General features: G+C 47.7%; 1 protein-coding gene across 1 annotated transcript in view; it reads left to right on the top strand.

Annotated features, from left to right (window-relative positions):
• HIPK2 (homeodomain interacting protein kinase 2) overlaps positions 1–19065 on the top strand; it is a 43092-nt gene that overhangs the window by 8395 nt on the left and 15632 nt on the right. The window contains 2 exon segments of the mRNA XM_083180927.1: positions 15280–15578; positions 15580–16352. Coding sequence (XP_083037053.1) covers positions 15282–15578; positions 15580–16352 — 1070 coding nt within the window. The 5' untranslated portion in view covers positions 15280–15281.

The raw sequence follows: 19065 nt of genomic DNA on the forward strand, positions 1-19065 counted from the left end.
TGGCTACTGTACAGGGGGGGTGTACATATGCTGTATATCTGGCTACTGTACAGGTGGGGTGTAAGTATGCTGTATATCTGGATACTGTACAGACAGTGTGTACATATGCTGTATATCCGGCTACTGTACAGATGGGGTGTAAGTATGCTGTATATGTGGGTACTGTACAGGCAGGGTGTACATATGCTGTATATCCAGCTACTGTACAGGCGGGGTGTATGTATGTAGCTGTATATCTGAATACTGTACAGGTAGTGTGTACCTATGCTGTATATCTGGCTGCTGTACACACAGGGTGTACGTTTGCTGTATATCTGGCTACTGTACAGACGGGGTGTATGTATGTATGTATGTAGCTGTATATCTGAATACTGTACAGGTAGTGTGTACCTATGCTGTATATGTGGGTACTGTACAGGCAAGGTGTACGTTTGCTGTATATCTGGCTACTGTACAGACGGGGTGTATGTATACTGTATAGCCGGCTACTATACAGGCAGGGTGTACATATGCTGTAAATCTGGCTGCTGTACACACGGAGTGTGTGTATGCTGTATATCGGGCTGTATTATAAGCGTTACATTAAGGTGCGCTCCCGTATAAGTTGCTAATTTTCTAATGATCAAAGACTTGAAAGCTGAAGAAATAACAATCTCAGGGGACGGATCTGTAATCTAATTAGAATTAACAGAAACCCCTGTAATTTAATCATGGAAATATCATGATAAAACCTTTGATAATAGCAGTCTGTGTAGCAGGAAACATGTAGCGTGTTGCTGCTCACGCGTGTTATACCCAGGCGCCGGTAATATGTGACATGTTTGCAGCATGTCACAAACATACCGTTACCATTTATAACTACAGCTATGTAACACGCCACCTGCTTATAATCTATCTCTTCCTCTTTTTCTTTATTACCATGTCCAGTCTTTCCAAGTCAACTCCACTGTAGGTAGTGCAGGCCTCAAGGATTGCCCTGTTTATGCTCCCAACCTCCGCCTCTGCTGAGGATCGGGTGGGAAAGCAGCACATCTACCTCATTATCCACGATCTCGTTTGTTTAGAGATGCCAATTAGACTGTGAAATTTTTCTAGAAGGTTTTCGCTCTCCCCCAGCCTGCGCCATGGCACGGTACCCCACCCCAGACGCCCGCCATGTGTCTGCTGCTGCTGCATTTTGCCCGCTTTAATGGACTGCATTTTTTTTTCCTGAGCTTGTGACCTAAATTTTAACAAAAAAGAACCAGTTCGGCTGTTTGCAGTGTTACATGCCTGAGCGCTTTCCAGGGCCTACAGAACGCAGTTATCGGGCGGGTACATGGGGGGTTGGCGCGGAGTGGCACGCCCGTCCTTCACTGTATTCCAGGGAACCTCCTGTCACTGTCATTGTCAGTGTTCTACACACAAAGTATATATTCTTGTAATGGCAACTGTTGTGTACATGTATACAGTACTGTGTGTTGTGTTATGTACATGTATACAGTACTGTGTGTTGTGTGCATGTATACAGTACTGTGTGTTGTGTGCATGTATACAGTACTGTGTGTTGTGTGCATGTATACCGTACTGCATGCTGTGTTGTGTACATGTATACAGTACTGTGTGCTGTGTTATGTACATGTATACATTATTGTGTGCTGTGTTATGTACATGTATACATTATTGTGTGCTGTGCTATGTACATGTATACAGTACTGCGTGCTGTGTTATGTACATGTATACAGTGTGGTAGGCTATTATACGGGATATAATTCTGCGTTATCCGAGCAGTGCTATTAATGCGAAAATCTGTAGTATAGAGTGTGTGTGTATGTGTGTGTGTGTGTGTGTGTGTGTGTGTGTGTGTGTGTATATATATATATATTTTTTTTCTTTTTATTCTCCAAATTACATAATGAGACCACAATGTGTACTGAAATATATTATGTAAATAAATTATATATTTGATCAAATCCATTCTGTCCAGACCATACGTAAAATCCCAGCTTCTGGGTACAGCTGCGTGCAGGAACAGAGTCCCAGTGGTTGTACTTGGTAGTTTTGGAGGGGATCACGTCTGTTTGCAGAAATCCATTGTTATCAGAATAAATAGACTTTTATGGTTCTGTCCCTAGTACGGCATGTAGTTCCTCCTGTTAGCATTGCTCCTGTATACACCACATGTATATACGCCACATGTATATACACCACATTTATTTCACATGCTGTAGGCAGACAGAAAAGACAAAATATTTGCAGCTTGAAATCTCCTGGACATAATGCCAAATCAGCGCTACCATCCGCAGGTTATTACGCTTGGTCCGTCATCTAGGCCCTTAAGCCTCATATTTATTTATTAACAGTTTCTTATATAGTGCACACATATTCCGCAGCGCTGTACAGAGAATATTTGAACATTCACATCAGTCCCTGCCCCAGTGGAGCTTACAATCTATATTCCCTACCACATGTACACGTACACAGACATTCTAGGGTTAATTTTTTTTGTTGTCAGCCAATTATCCTTCTTGTATATTTTTGGATTGTGGGAGGAAACCGGAGCACCCGGAGGAAACCCACACAAGTACAGGGAGAATATACAAACTCCACACAGTTAGGGCCATGGTGGAGATAGAACCCATGACCTCAGTGCTGTGAGGCAGTAATGCTAACCACTACACCATCCGTGCTGATATTCCATACTAGTTCTATGGTTCCCTAATCTGATTGTGCTTTTTATTTCCCTCTGTTGTGTTTTTGCGTCCTAGAATTGCATACATTCCCATTACTGGGGAATGTACGTAACCTTTTTGCATACAAAGATTTTTCTCAAAGTAAGGGGTGTTTCCATCCTGTATATGTTTACGGATGTGATCTAGTAATATCTTGTCTCCTGTGAGTGCTATCAGTCCTGTGGCCTGGTATAAACTGTCTCCTGTGAGCACTGTCAGTCCTGTGGCCTGGTATAACCTGTCTCCTGTGAGTGCTATCAGTCCTGTGGCCTGGTATAAGATGTCTCCTGTGAGCACTGTCAGTCCTGTGGCCTGGTATAACCTGTCTCCTGTGAGCACTGTCAGTCCTGTGGCCTGGTATAACCTGTCTCCTGTGAGCACTGTCAGTCCCGTGGCCTGGTATAAGCGGTCTCCTGTGAGCGCCATCAGTCCTGCGGCCTGGTGTAATCTGTCTCCTGTGAGTACTATCAATCCCGCGGCCTGGTATAATCTGACTCCTGTGAGCACTATCAGTCCTGCAGCCTGATATGTTGTAATCTGTCTCCTATGAGTGCTATCAGTCCCGTGGCCTGGTATAATCTGACTCCTGTGAGCACTATCAGTCCTGCTGCCTGGTGTAATCTGTCTCCTGTGAGTGCTATCAGTCCTGCTGCCTGGTATAACCTGTCTCCTGTGAGCACTGTCAGTCCCGTGGCCTGGTGTAATCTGTCTCCTGTGAGCGCTATCAGTCCTGCGGCCTGGTGTAATCTGTCTCCTGTGAGCACTATCAGTCCTGCGGCCTGGTGTAATCTGTCTCCTGTGAGCACTGTCAGTCCCGTAGCCTGGTGTAATCTGTCTCCTGTGAGCACTATCAGTCCTGCGGCCTGGTGTAATCTGTCTCCTGTGAGCGCTATCCTGCGGCCTGGTGTAATCTGTCTCCTGTGAGTGCTATCAGTCCCGTGGCCTGGTATAATCTGACTCCTGTGAGCACTATCAGTCCTGCTGCCTGGTGTAATCTGTCTCCTGTGAGTGCTATCAGTCCTGCTGCCTGGTATAACCTGTCTCCTGTGAGCACTGTCAGTCCCGTGGCCTAGTGTAATCTGTCTCCTGTGAGCAATATCAATCCTGCGGCCTAGTGTAATCTGTCTCCTGTGAGCGCTATCAGTCCTGCGGCCTGGTGTAATCTGTCTCCTGTGAGCACTGTCAGTCCCGTAGCCTGGTGTAATCTGTCTCCTGTGAGCACTATCAGTCCTGCGGCCTGGTATAATCTGTCTCCTGTGAGCGCTATCAGTCCTGCGGCCTGGTGTAATCTGTCTCCTGTGAGCACTATCAGTCCTGCTGCCGTGTATAACCTGTCTCCTGTGAGCACTATCAGTCCTGTGGCCTGGTATAACCTGTCTCCTGCGAGCACTGTCAGTCCCGTGGCCTGGTGTAATCTGTCTCCTGTGAGCGCTATCAGTCCTGCGGCCTGGTGTAATCTGTCTCCTGTGAGCGCTATCAGTCCTGTGGCCTGGTATAACTTGTCTCCTGTGAGCACTATCAGTCCTGCTGCCGGGTATAACCTGTCTCCTGTGAGCACTATCAGTCCTGTGGCCTGGTATAACCTGTCTCCTGCGAGCACTGTCATTCCCGTGGCCTGGTGTAATCTGTCTCCTGTGAGCGCTATCAGTCCTGCGGCCTGGTGTAATCTGTCTCCTGTGAGCACTATCAGTCCTGCGGCCTGGTGTAATCTGTCTCCTGTGAGCACTGTCAGTCCCGTAGCCTGGTGTAATCTGTCTCCTGTGAGCACTATCAGTCCTGCGGCCTGGTGTAATCTGTCTCCTGTGAGCGCTATCAGTCCTGTGGCCTGGTATAACCTGTCTCCTGTGAGCACTATCAGTCCTGCTGCCGGGTATAACCTGTCTCCTGTGAGCACTATCAGTCCTGTGGCCTGGTATAACCTGTCTCCTGCGAGCACTGTCATTCCCGTGGCCTGGTGTAATCTGTCTCCTGTGAGCGCTATCAGTCCTGCGGCCTGGTGTAATCTGTCTCCTGTGAGCACTATCAGTCCTGCGGCCTGGTGTAATCTGTCTCCTGTGAGCGCTATCAGTCCCGTGGCCTGGTGTAATCTGTCTCCTGTGAGCACTATCAGTCCTGCGGCCTGGTGTAATCTGTCTCCTGTGAGCGCTATCAGTCCTGTGGCCTGGTATAACCTGTCTCCTGTGAGCACTATCAGTCCTGCTGCCGGGTATAACCTGTCTCCTGTGAGCACTATCAGTCCTGTGGCCTGGTATAACCTGTCTCCTGCGAGCACTGTCATTCCCGTGGCCTGGTGTAATCTGTCTCCTGTGAGCGCTATCCTGCGGCCTGGTGTAATCTGTCTCCTGTGAGCACTGTCAGTCCTGCGGCCTGGTGTAATCTGTCTCCTGTGAGCACTATCAGTCCTGCGGCCTGGTGTAATCTGTCTCCTGTGAGCACTATCAGTCCTGCGGCCTGGTGTAATCTGTCTCCTGTGAGCGCTATCAGTCCTGCGGCCTGGTGTAATCTGTCTCCTGTGAGCACTATCAGTCCTGTGGCCTGGTATAACCTGTCTCCTGTGAGCGCCATCAGTCCTGCGGCCTGGTGTAATCTGTCTCCTGTGAGCGCTATCAGTCCTGCGGCCTGGTGTAATCTGTCTCCTGTGAGCGCTATCAGTCCTGCGGCCTGGTGTAATCTGTCTCCTGTGAGCGCTATCAGTCCCGCAGCCTGGTATAATCTGTCTCCTGTGAGCGCTATCAGTCCCACGGCCTGGTGTAATCTGTCTCCTGTGAGCACTATCAGTCCTGCGGCCTGGTGTAATCTGTCTCCTGTGAGCGCTATCAGTCCTGCGGCCTGGTGTAATCTGTCTCCTGTGAGCGCTATCAGTCCCGCGGCCTGATGTAATCTGAATGGGAGTACCCTCTTACAGCACCTCAGCAACAGGACTGACGTAACTTGGAAAGTTGGTACAAATTATCCCTGTATCCATTGCGGCAGGAGTGGTGCCAGTCTGAGGAAGCCCCGGATATATGGAACATGTAGCAGTATCTCGGCAGGGGCCGTGTTGTTCTCTGGTAAGTCAGATTTTCCGTTACTCATCACCCTGATATGTGTTATTACTGCTGCTCTTGTACATCAGTGGTGTAACACCGGCACAGGAGGAGTTACTGGTCCCCAGCTGCCAGCTAATGCCTATGGCCTCCCGACCGGGTGCGTCAGTGGCTGTGACTCAGCATGACGTCATTGTGACATCACCAGTCGTGTATTCAGGACCATGAGACATCACTGTAACGTTATACGTTATACACACAGTCCTCTGATGTCTATTATCAGGTGTCTGGACGGTTCCTGAGCAGACAGCGCACAGTATAATCATCTGACAGACTCTAGGAGTCTAATTATACTGTGTACTAGGACATACAGGAGGAGTGTATGTATGTACTGTGTGGTAGTGCATAACAGGAGGGTATAATGGGGTAATTCAGACCGGATCGCAGCGGCCAGCGTTCAGGCAGACGCCGCCCTGCCAGAGTGAAATCCCGCCTTGCGAATTGATGTGTACAGCTGAAAATCTAATTGCAGCTGTACGAATATATATCCAAAACCATTCGCAACCTGTGCACCATCTAATGATCATTGCACTGGGCACCAGTCACCGCTGGCTCAGAACACCCGGAGACTTATTTGGTGGCTGCAATAAATACCGGCATATCCGGCCCGGAGCTGACATCACACCCCCTCCCCTAAAACGATTGAGCACCCCGGCATTTTCCCGGACACTCCCAGCGTTTGTTTGTGGCACGCCTGCGTTTTTCTTGGCACTCCAGTTACCACCCCCGGACACCTACTTCCTGTCAATCTCCTGCAAGCTTTCACCGCAGGACAGCCTGGCGCATGTGTACCACTGTATGTACGCATGAGCAGTCTATCAATAATCGGCGGCCGCGCCAATTCGCGGTCCTGCGATCAGTTCTGACGTACTGTGTTGTATATTACACACACACACACATTTGTGGTATAATGAAAGCGTTACATTAATAGGGAGTAATAATGATGCCGTACAGAGAATACTACGTTATTTAGACTGACCCCGAAGAACAAGGTCGGGCTGAGTCTCCCATATCTGACGTGCTGGGAGCAGACGGATTTTGGATGTTGGATGTTTGTGTAGTTTTGGAGATTTGCCCACCATAATGAGATCTGGGGAAGGGATCCGGGATAACACTGGATACATCTGTGCGTCATACAGCCTGCGGGCAGATTATACAATATATGTAATTTGTGCATAGAACAAGTGGGGGTAATTCAGGGGCGTGTCCCTCTTCTGAAGGTGAAGAAGTTGGGAGGTATGCACATAGCTACTATCTATTATAGAAGGGATGGGGAACCTTCGGCCCTCCAGCTGTTGTTGAACTACAAATCCCAGCTTGCCCTGCAACAGTTGTAGAATGGCCAAATAGCAAAACTGTTGCAGGGCATGCTGGGATGGCCGAACAGCTGGAGGGCCGAAGGTTCCCCATCCCCATCACTGTATTATGGTGTAGAAGGTGCTATATAAGTAAGTAGTAGATTCTGATTGGTTGCCCATAGCAACAGCTCATGTAAGATACAACTCCCATCTTAGTAAATTTCCCTCTTCGTCTATAGCAGGCATGTCCAACCTGCGGCCCTCCAGCTGTTGTGAAAATACAAGTCCCATCATGCCTTGCCACAGTTTAGCTATTAGGGAATGCTAAAACTGTGGCAAGGCATGATGGGATGTGTAGTTTGACAACATCTGGAGAGCCACAGGTTGGCCAGGCCTGGTCTACAGCATGAGGTAAATCTGATCCTATATCAGGGACTACAGGATGTGACTTACTCCTTATAGTATAAGAAGTATATTTATGGCCTGCGTACACACGTGTGGCATACCAAGAGCTGGCAATGTTTATATAAACCATGTCCAGGGACCATTTTCCCGCTGAGCTGCATCATACAATCCTACCACGGACCTCGGAGGACTACTGCCCCCATCATCCACATCGTTTCATGTTCGGAGAATTTCATTTTGACTTTTTTTACTTATAAATATTCCACTTTAATTCAGAAAGGGAACATCCTGCATCCGACTGGCAGAGATAGGGATTTCAGTCTGCCATCGATCAATGCTGGTAAATCGGACAGAGCCTTAGACCCCGGTGGCTGTCTGAGGAGATTGGGGACACTTGGCAGCTATGTGCGTACCAGGGAACACTATGCTATGACTTGACTTTAAATGAGCGGGTTAAATTTCCGGCGCGCTCGGGAGGACAATGAGCCCCAGTTGAGGCGGCCAGGCGCTGGTCATGTGACCAGTACTCTGATATAAATGTCTGCCTCAGAGGCAGCTTTGTGGGGATGAATTTGGCCGGACGGGAGATGCGAGCCTTTGTTCTCGCACAAAAGCAGCGCTGCACAGGGGGCAGGATTCCTTCCCGTAAACATGGGCTGACACAAGTACCTCGGGAAAGTGATTCTAACGCATCCTGGCATCTTGCTGCCAGGCCGCCATCTTGCTTCTATCATGTTGCCTGTAGTAGGGAAACTGATGAAGTGTGTGTGTGTGTGTGTGTGTGTGTGTGGAGGGGGGGGGGGGGGGGGGGTATTTTTATTATTTTGTCCAGGGATTCAAAGGCTTGAACCGACTTGAAGGTGATGACACTGTCGGCATCTTCCCCATTTTTGTAAACATCCTTGTTCTAGTTTTACAAAGACTCCAGTTCCCTGCCATCATATTGGGGCCACACGCCGGGCTGGGTGCGGCACGCAACTGCGGGTGGTAATGGGGTTGTGGCCTTTATAGGGAATGTGTGTCCTAAGTGTAAATAAAATGGGGTCAATGGTCATTAAAGCGCGCAGTGGCGGCAGTGTTTCATATCTCGTCCATAGACAGGGGTGGAACAGTTCCCCCTACTGGCCACATTACCCTGAAAATGCCACATTATGGACCTTATTCAGGTCTGTTTGCAGATAACCTGCGTTCGCACAGGGTCCGATGTTTGCGCTGTGCACATGCCCATACTCAGGGTGCGTGCACCCACGGGAGCAGGCATTCAACACAGCGGGCGAGGAGCATGGGGCACCAGGCAGCCCCATTAGCATAGCCTCATTCCCATGAGAACCATGACGCGGGTGGGGGTGAGGTGGGCAGCTGACATCACGGATGTCAGTTGCCCGCCCATTTCCTCCCCAGCGTACACGTATATGTAAGGTTGCTCAGTCAGACCATCGAAAATTGTGGGAGATTCCCCCTGCCCTGAGAGCAAGTCACCCTTGCGAATGGGTGGGGCGGCAGCCAACCATTCGCATGGGTGCGAATACGCATGTGAGCGACTCAACCAGAATTACCCCCTACGTCCCTGGTCTTTAAATGAAGCATCTCTGGTCCGTGCGGCCTGTAATTATCTGCAGCGGTCCCCGGACATTGAGACGCCGTCCCCACCATCTAATCTAATTGTGTTAATTGCTTTAATTAACCTGACTCCAGTTATTTGGCTGCCCTGTTAATATGTACAACTGACTGTCGCTTGTGCCTCATTTTCCAGGACCATGGCCATGTCGACATTTTGCGTATGACGACCATGTCCATGTTTGGGGTCGACCTTTTGACGGTCCACCTAGACACTCTCTTAACCCATTATGTGCTAACCGTATTCCCTGGCTTTGTAATGGGATGTGTACAGGGGGGGAGCGGAGGGGCTCAGAGTGGGATGCGGTCATTTCGTCTACAGCATGATGGTAGACAGTCATTAGGTCGACACCATTAGGTTGACACGGGTCTAGGTCGACATAGGAAAAGGTCGACATAGGAAAAGGTCGACATGGTTCTAGGTCAAAAGGTCATTAGTTCGACAGCTCATTAGTTCGTCTGTCTAGGTCGACAGTCAAAAGGTCGACATGGGGTTTTTCACTGTTTTTTGAGCTGACATGTGCCGACAGGCGGTATTTCATGCCCTACCATCCACTAGGGCGTGGGAGGAGAATAAAATAGTGTGCCGACGAGGCGATGCGAAGGGAAGCGGTGCACTTTAAACTGTGTCCATGTCGACTGTGTTGACATTCAGGTAAAAAAACTGTCAAAAACCCAATGTTGACCTTTTCACTGTCGACCTAGACATTGTCGAACTAATGACCTTTCGACCTAGACCCACGTCGACCTTTTCCCATGTCGAACTAATGACTGTGGACCATCATGTTGTAGACCAAATGATCCCAATCCCTCACGCTATGTTGTGCCGGCCAATCTGCTCGTTCACATGGCCCCAGCGTTGGGCGGAGGGCGATCTGAGGAGATCTCTACAAGGTGGTAAGGAGTCTGTGATGGTTGGAGGCCCCAGGAGATGACCAGGCAGAATGGAAGAATCGTGTTTGTAGGGGAGAAAGGATGCGGCTAGTGCAGTACTGTTATGGAACAGCCCATGAGCGCCCCCTTCTGGTAATGTGCTTTGCAACCTCTTGGAATTGAACCACTGGGTACAGTAGCTAGTGACTTACAGCCACTGTTATCCAGTCACAGTGAGGTGATCGCGTAACGAATACGCACTACGCGATATCATAGACGGTAGTTCTCAATTTGGCTCTTCAGATCGATATCGTTTATAATATCGTACAGTGTGTAAACTCAATATCGCCATCGATGCTCCCACAGGTTGTTCTCTGTCGTCCTCGATGTACAGACAACAGAGCGCATCGTTAGTAAAGGATTCTGCAGCATGACCTGCCAGTGTCTTATATAGTGATTCCGTTACAGTGTCTTATATAGTGCAGCAGATTCCGTTACAGTGTCTTATATAGCGCAGCAGATTCCGTTACAGGGTCTTATATAGCGCAGCAGATTCCGTTACAGCGTCTCATATAGCGCAGCAGATTCCGTTACAGTGTCTTATATAGCGCAGCAGATACCGTTACAGTGTCTTATATAGCGCAGCAGATCCCGTTACAGTGTCTTATATAGCGCAGCAGATTCCGTTACAGTGTCTTATATATTGCAGCAGATTCCGTTACAGTGTCTTATATAGCGCAGCAGATTCCGTTACAGTGTCTTATATAGCGCAGCAGATTCCGTTACAGAGTCTTATATAGGACAGCAGATTCCGTTAGTGTCTTATATAGCGCAGCAGATTCCGTTACAGCGTCTCATATAGCGCAGCAGATTCCGTTACAGTGTCTTATATAGCGCAGCAGATACCGTTACAGTGTCTTATATAGCGCAGCAGATCCCGTTACAGTGTCTTATATAGCGCAGCAGATTCTGTTACAGTGTCTTATATAGCGTAGCAGATTCCGTTACAGCGTCTTATATATCGCAGCAGATTCCGTTACAGTGTCTTATATAGTGCAGCAGATTCCGTTACAGTGTCTTATATAGCGCAGCAGATACCGTTACAGTGTCTTATATAGCGCAGCAGATTCCGTTACAGCGTGTTATATAGCGCAGCAGATTCCGTTACAGTGTCTTATATAGCGCAGCAGATACCGTTACAGTGTCTTATATAGAGCAGCAGATTCCGTTACAGCGTGTTATATAGCGCAGCAGATTCCGTTACAGTGTCTTATATAGCGCAGCAGATTCCGTTACAGTGTCTTATATAGCGCAGCAGATACCGTTACAGTGTCTTATATAGAGCAGCAGATTCCGTTACAGCGTGTTATATAGCGCAGCAGATTCCGTTACAGCGTCTTATATAGCGCAGCAGATTCCGTTACAGCGTCTTATATAGCGCAGCAGATCCTGTTACAGTGTCTTATATAGCGCAGCAGATCCGTTACAGTGTCTTATATAGCGCAGCAGATTCCGTCAGTGTTTTAAATAGCGCAGGAGATTCCGTTACAGTGTCTTATATAGAGCAGCAGATTCCGTTACAGTGTCTTATATAGAGCAGCAGATTCCGTTACAGTGTCTTATATAGTGCAGCAGATTCCGTTACAGTGTCTTATATAGCGCAGCAGATTCCGTTACAGTGTCTTATATAGAGCAGCAGATTCCGTTACAGTGTCTTATATAGCGCAGCAGATTCCGTTACAGTGTCTTATATAGCGCAGCAGATTCCGTTACAGTGTCTTATATAGCGCAGCAGATTCCGTTACAGTGTCTTATATAGCGCAGCAGATTCTGTTACAGTGTCTTATATAGCGCAGCAGATTCAGTTACCATGTCTTATATAGCGCAGCAGATTCTGTTACAGTGTCTTATATAGCACAGCAGATTCCGTTACAGTGTCTTATATAGAGCAGCAGATTCCGTTGCGCTTTACAATAGTAGACAGTGATAAAACAAACTGGGTAACAACAGACAGACTTGGGGGTTAGAGGGCCCTGCTGCAAGTTTACAATCTATAAATTTATGGTTCCCAATATTCCCAGAAAGTTGAGAAAGTTTTAGAGCAGGCATGTCCAACGTTGGCCCTCCAGATGTTGTGAAACTACACATCCCAGCATGCTTTGCCACAGTTTTGCTATTAGAGAATGCTAAAACTATTGCAAAGCATGCTGGGATGTGTAGTTTCAAAACATCAAGAGGGCCAACGTTGGACATGCCTGTTTTAGAGGAAGGGGTCATGGGGTGGCTCCTAAATATGTGTGGACAGCAGGGGTTAAAGTGAGGGGGAACAGGGTGGAACTGAGTTCCACCACCTCTAATGGTGAGGTGGAACATTTTAACCTCCACATTGGCCCTGCACAGTAATTCTTACAGGAAAGCATTCTTGTTTGCAGAGGATGCCAAAAACCCTACCACTGACCCTATCTCTGCCTAATGGGGGGGAGGGGATGGGGTGTAATTAGGTGGCATAAAGAAATTAGTTCCCCCACCTCTGCAGGACCACTTTATGCCCTGGTGGACAGTATTACATAACAATGACGTATGGTTAGTATTACTGCCTCACAGCGCTGAGGTCATGGGTTCTATCCCCACCATGGCTCTAATTGTGTGGAGTTTGTATATTCTCCCCGTGCTTGCGTGGGTTTCCTCCGGGTACTCCGGTTTTTCTCCCAAAATCCAAATATATACTGGTAGGTCAATTGGCTCCCAACAAATAAAACCGTAGAATGTCTGTGTGTGCATGTACATGTGGTAGGGAATATAGATTGTAAGCTCCACTGGGGCAGGGACTGATATGACTATTCAACCATACTCTGTACAGCGCTGCGGAATATGTGTGCGCTATATAATAACTGTTAATAATAGTCTCTGTACAGCGCTGCGGAATATGTGTGCGCTATATAAATAACTGGTAATAATCTCTGTACAGCGCTGCGGAATATGTGTGCGCTATACAATAACTGGTAATAATATTCTCTGTACAGCGCTGCGGAATATGTGTGCGCTATATAAAGAACTGGTAATATTCTCAGTACAGCACTGCGGAATATGTGTGCGCTATATAAATAACTGGTTATAATATTCTCTGTACATCGCTGTGGAATATGTGTGCGCTATATAAATAACTGGTAATAATATTCTCTGTATATGTGTGCGCTATATAAATAACTGGTAATATATAGTCTCTGTACAGCGCTGCGGAATATGTGTGCGCTATGTAATAACTGGTAATAATAGTACAGCGCTGCGGAATATGTGTGCGCTATATAAATAACTGGTAATAATAGTCTCTGTACAGTGCTGCGGAATATGTTTGCGCTATATAATAACTTGTAATATTCTCAGTACAGCGTTGCGGAATATGTGTGCGCTATATAATAACTGGTAATAATATTCTCTGTACAGCGCTGTGGAATATGTGTGCTCTATAAAATAACTGGTAATAATAATCTCTGTACAGCACTGTGGAATATGTGTACGCTATATAATAACTGGTAATAATATTCTCTGTACAGCGCTGCGGAATATGTGTGCACTATATAATAACTGGTAATAATAGTCTCTGTACAGCGCTGCGGAATATGTGTGCGCTATATAATAACTGGTAATAATATTATCTGTACAGCGCTGTGGAATATGTGTGCTCTATATAATAACTGGTAATAATATTCTCTGTACAGTGCTGCGTAATATGTGTGCGCTATATAATAACTGGTAATAATAATCTCTGTACAGCGCTGCAGAATATGTGTGCGCTATATAATAACTGGTAATAATAGTCTCTGTACAGTGCTGCGGAATATGTTTGCGCTATATAATAACTGGTAATAATAGTCTCTGTACAGCGCTGCGGAATATGTGTGCGCTATATAAATAACTGGTAATAATATTCTCTGTACAGCGCTGCGGAATATGTGTGCACTATATAATAACTGGTAATAATAGTCTCTATACAGCACTGCAGAATATGTGTGCACTATATAATAACTGGTAATATTCTCTGTACAGCGCTGCGGAATATGTGTGCTCTATATAACTAACTGGTGATAATAATCTCTGTACAGCACTGCAGAATATGTGTGCGCTATATGATAACTGGTAATAATAGTCTCTGTACAGCACTGCGGAATATGTGTGTGCTATATAATAACTGGTAATAATATTCTCTGTACAGCGCTGCGGAATATGTGTGCGCTATAAAATAACTGGTAATAATAGTCTCTGTACGGCACTGTACTGAGAATATTACAAGTTATTATATAGCGCACACATATTCCACAGGGCTGTACAGAGACTATTATTACCAGTTATTTATATAGTGCACACATATTCCGCAGCGCTGTACAGAGACTATTATTACCAGTTATTATATAGTGCACACATATTGTGGAATATGTGTGCGCTATATAATAACTGGTAATAATAGTCTCTGTACAGCGCTGCGGAATATGTGTGCGCTATATAATAACTGGTAATAATAGTCTCTGTACAGCGCTGCGGAATATGTGTGCGCTATATAATAACTGGTAATAATAGTCTCTGTACAGCGCTGCGGAATATGTGTGCGCTATATAATAACTGGTAATAATAGTCTCTGTACAGCGCTGCGGTATATGTGTGCGCTATATAATAACTGGTAATAATATTCTCTGTACAGCGCTGCGGAATATGTGTGCGCTATATAATAACTGGTAATAATAATCTCTGTACAGCGCTGCGGAATATGTGTGCGCTATATAATAACTGGTAATAATAGTCTCTGTACAGCGCTGTGGAATATGTGTGCGCTATATAAGGAACTGGTAATAAATAATAAAAAAATGACAAGCTTTTTGACTTTGATGTAACACTACTACTTTGTTTCTTTCTGCTATAAATAATTAAATATTAATTGATAAGTGTACTAAAATATTTTTGTTGCGTGACTTCACCTTCATCGATGGTGCGGGGAGGTTTGATTTCCCATAATGGCCGATTATTTACATTTTGTCCCATCTTTTTTTTTTTTTGCCAGTAGACACCAGTAAAATGTAAGAATAATAAGTGTTTTTCTTCGTTGCAGAATCAAAAAAGATACAATAATGATAGATCCTACTTTGGGGAACCTGATTTTTTTATTTTTTTTTAAATAAGTTTTTGGCCTAAGGTTGGACCTTTTAGAAAATATTTTGAAAGCCATAGTTTGGAAAGTCTGAATTGAGTAAAACTATTACTTACCATATAAATATCATTTCTTTCCTTCGATTTCAGGTATGGGCTCTCCCCTGCAGATGTTCTCCTCCCTCGCCCTCCCGTTGAGAGCCTTCTGTAGTGCGAAGAAGCCAAAGTTGGAAACCAGCTCTATCTGGGATATGACCGGTTACGGCTGCCATAGCAAGGTCTATAACCCAGGCAAGAGCAGCTCTGCGTCCGGACAGCCCCTGCTCACCCACGCCTCCCTTCTTCAAGCACCTTACGAGCAGACCGTCATCTTCCCTACCAGTGTGGGTCACATTGTGGTGACCTCATCCAGTACCGGGTCCTCGGCAGCAGTGAGCGGTCAGACGCTCGGGCGGCCCACCAACCAACCTGATGCGTCGCAGTACGGTAAGCCTTCTGGACACCTACCAGAAGTGTGGCCTGAAGAGAAAGTGCGAGGAGCTGGACAACGGCAGTGTGCAGATTGTAGACGAGCATCCCCCCATGACCCAGAACAATGCTAGTGGGGTTACTGCTGCTACCACCTCCACGGCCACCTCCAAGAACAGCGGCTCCAACAGCGAAGGGGACTACCAGCTGGTACAACATGAGGTCCTGTGCTCCATGACCAACACCTACGAGGTGTTGGAATTCCTGGGCAGAGGTACCTTCGGGCAGGTGGTCAAATGCTGGAAAAGGGGCACCAACGAGATAGTTGCCATCAAAATCTTGAAGAACCACCCTTCGTACGCCAGACAGGGCCAGATTGAAGTCAGCATCCTGGCGCGGCTGAGCACGGAGAGCGCGGACGACTACAACTTTGTGAGAGCTTATGAGTGTTTCCAGCACAAGAACCACACCTGCCTCGTCTTCGAGATGCTGGAGCAGAACCTCTACGACTTCCTCAAGCAGAACAAGTTCAGTCCGTTACCGCTAAAGTACATCCGGCCAGTCCTGCAGCAGGTGGGCACCGCTCTCATGAAGCTGAAGAGCCTGGGTCTCATCCACGCGGACCTGAAGCCGGAGAACATTATGCTGGTTGACCCTTCCAGGCAGCCGTACAGAGTCAAGGTCATAGACTTTGGATCCGCAAGCCACGTTTCCAAAGCGGTGTGTTCCACCTACCTGCAGTCCAGATATTACAGGTAAGACCTGGTCGTGGGCCTAGAACCCACTGAACTGAGTGAATCCTTACTGCTGACAATGGGCCCAATGTGGCCTATACAGCCTATTCTCGGCCTGTGCAATCAGCTCTGAATTGGGCCCAATGTAGGCCATCCAGATACCGTAACTTCCTTTTATTAATTAATGAATTACTTGCAAAGAAACAAGTTTTGTTTTAGTTTGAAAGAGGGAAAAAAATCACCGTTAAGATTAAATGATAACCGGTCATGCGTCGGATAGTTGGCCGCTGCATTGCTCTGCAGAGACCGGCACAGAACCTAATTAGGTTAATAAGAGTCTCGTCTTGGTCCCTGCGCTCTGCATCCACCCTCTTAGATCCTGTCGTCCTTTCCCCTCCGTCTCTCATTATCACCGCTCTGTTTCCGCACACGGTTGTCTAACATCGGGAGTCTCCGCAGCGCGCCACGGCCAGCCGGCTGCACCACACACTGCGCCGACACTAACGACAATCTCTCTCCCCCCCCCCCCCCCCATCTCTTTTTCACATGAAACACAAATATGATTCTCAGACTGCTCGGAAACGGCGTAATTATTATTATATCCTTATACTGGCCAGGAAATATGATAATTACTTGGTCCATTGTGTACTGGAAAGTGGTTTGTAATCTGCGTACACTCATCTTCTGTGGCACCGGCGATACTGTATTGCTGTAAATTAAATCTGTAGTTAATTATAGCGTCCCCATAATGGTTCTAGAATAAATACTGTATATTAACCACTAGCGACACACTCAGCGACTGTCCGATCAAATCTACCCAGTTCTGCCAGTGGAACTCCCGATATTGACTACCGTTTCCTACCGCACCGCAGTGAATCTGTCCGCCCACAAGGGGTATGAGGTCATCAGGATAAACCTGTAGGAATTAGCCGAAACTGCACAGTATCAGGACCCTGAGGCCCATATCTCCTGGCAAGGCTGCATCGCTGTTGCGGAGGCTTGTCCACCACAATTACTGGGGATTTAGTCAGACTGGCGCAGTAAAACCCCCCCCCCCCCTTTCTCTCGCGGCTGGGTCTGTGGTTACAGAGAGGTCAGGAAAAGTTCTCCCTCAGAAAACATTTTTTACCTCTTCTCAACTTTTATTAACACTACGGAAACTGCAAATTCCTGAATCACCCAAGAACTGCGGACCCCTCACACTCAAAGGGCCACATACCCCTCACACTGACAGGGTGTCCTAATCCTGCCATTCCCCTGTCACCCCGACACTGAGGCCTGCTGTGCACCCCATTGTAATCCTGCCATTCCCCCGTCACTGTCACCACCACACTGAGGCCTGCTGTGTACCCCATTGTAATCCTGCCATTCCCCGTCACTGTCACCCCGACACTGAGGCCTGCTGTGTACCCCATTGTAATCCTGCCATTCCCCCCACTGTCACCCCGACACTGAGGCCTGCTGTGTACCCCATTGTAATCCTGCCATACCCCCGTCACTGTCACCACCACACTGAGGCCTGCTGTGTACCCCATTGTAATCCTGCCATTCCCCGTCACTGTCACCCCCACACTGAGGCCTGCTGTGTACCCCATTGTAATCCTGCCATTCCCCGTCACTGTCACCCCCACACTGAGGCCTGCTGTGTACCCCATTGTAATCCTGCCATTCCCCGTCACTGTCACCCCCACACTGAGGCCTGCTGTGTACCCCATTGTAATCCTGCCATTCCCCATCACTGTCACCCCGACACTGAGGCCTGCTGTGTACCCCATTGTAATCCTGCCATTCCCCGTCACTGTCACCCCCACACTGAGGCCTGCTGTGTACCCCATTGTAATCCTGCCATTCCCCGTCACTGTCACCCCCACACTGAGGCCTGCTGTGTACCCCATTGTAATCCTGCCATTCCCCGTCACTGTCACCTCCACACTGAGGCCTGCTGTGTACCCCATTGTACCGTGGTTCTGGGCTGGTACAGGGTGTGATATGACAGGGTGGCACCATGGTTCTGGGCTGGTACAGAGTGCGATATGACAGGGTGGCACCGTGGTGCTGGGCTGGTACAGGGTGGTTCTGGGCTGGTACAGGGTGGTTCTGTGCTGGTACAGGGTGTGATATGACAGGGTGGCACCATGGTTCTGGGCTGGTACAGAGTGCGATATGACAGGGTGGCACCGTGGTGCTGGGCTGGTACAGGGTGGTTCTGGGCTGGTACAGGGTGGTTCTGTGCTGGTACAGGGTGTGATATGACAGGGTGGCACCATGGTTCTGGGCTGGTACAGGGTGGTTCTGTGCTGGTACAGGGTGCGATATGACAGGGTGGCACCATGGTTCTGGGCTGGCACAGGATGTGATATGACAGGGTGGTACCATGGGTCTGGGTGCGATATGACAGGGTGGTACCATGGGTCTGGGTGCGATATGACAGGGTGGCAGGATATTACCAGTGCAATGTATAGCGTCAGAGGCTTTTCTCAGCCAGATTTCCGGAGCCAGATGGGGCAGCCGGAGATTTGCATAGTAATAAGATTGGGACAGGTCAGCTCTGCAAACTCATTTAATAACCATGTAGGAGGGGGATGGGGGGGGGGGGGGTGTCTGCGTTACCTCTCTTATCCCTGCTGTCCCCTGAGAGAAGCGTCTCTGCCACCTGTCCACCTCAACAATAATAACTCCAATTACTTACAGCCGTGCTTGTTACTACATTATACTGTGTGTGTATATATATAAA

The sequence above is a fragment of the Crinia signifera genome, chromosome 4 (assembly GCF_055691185.1).
Source record: "Crinia signifera chromosome 4, ASM5569118v1, whole genome shotgun sequence".
NCBI classification, from domain to species: Eukaryota; Metazoa; Chordata; class Amphibia; order Anura; family Myobatrachidae; genus Crinia; species Crinia signifera.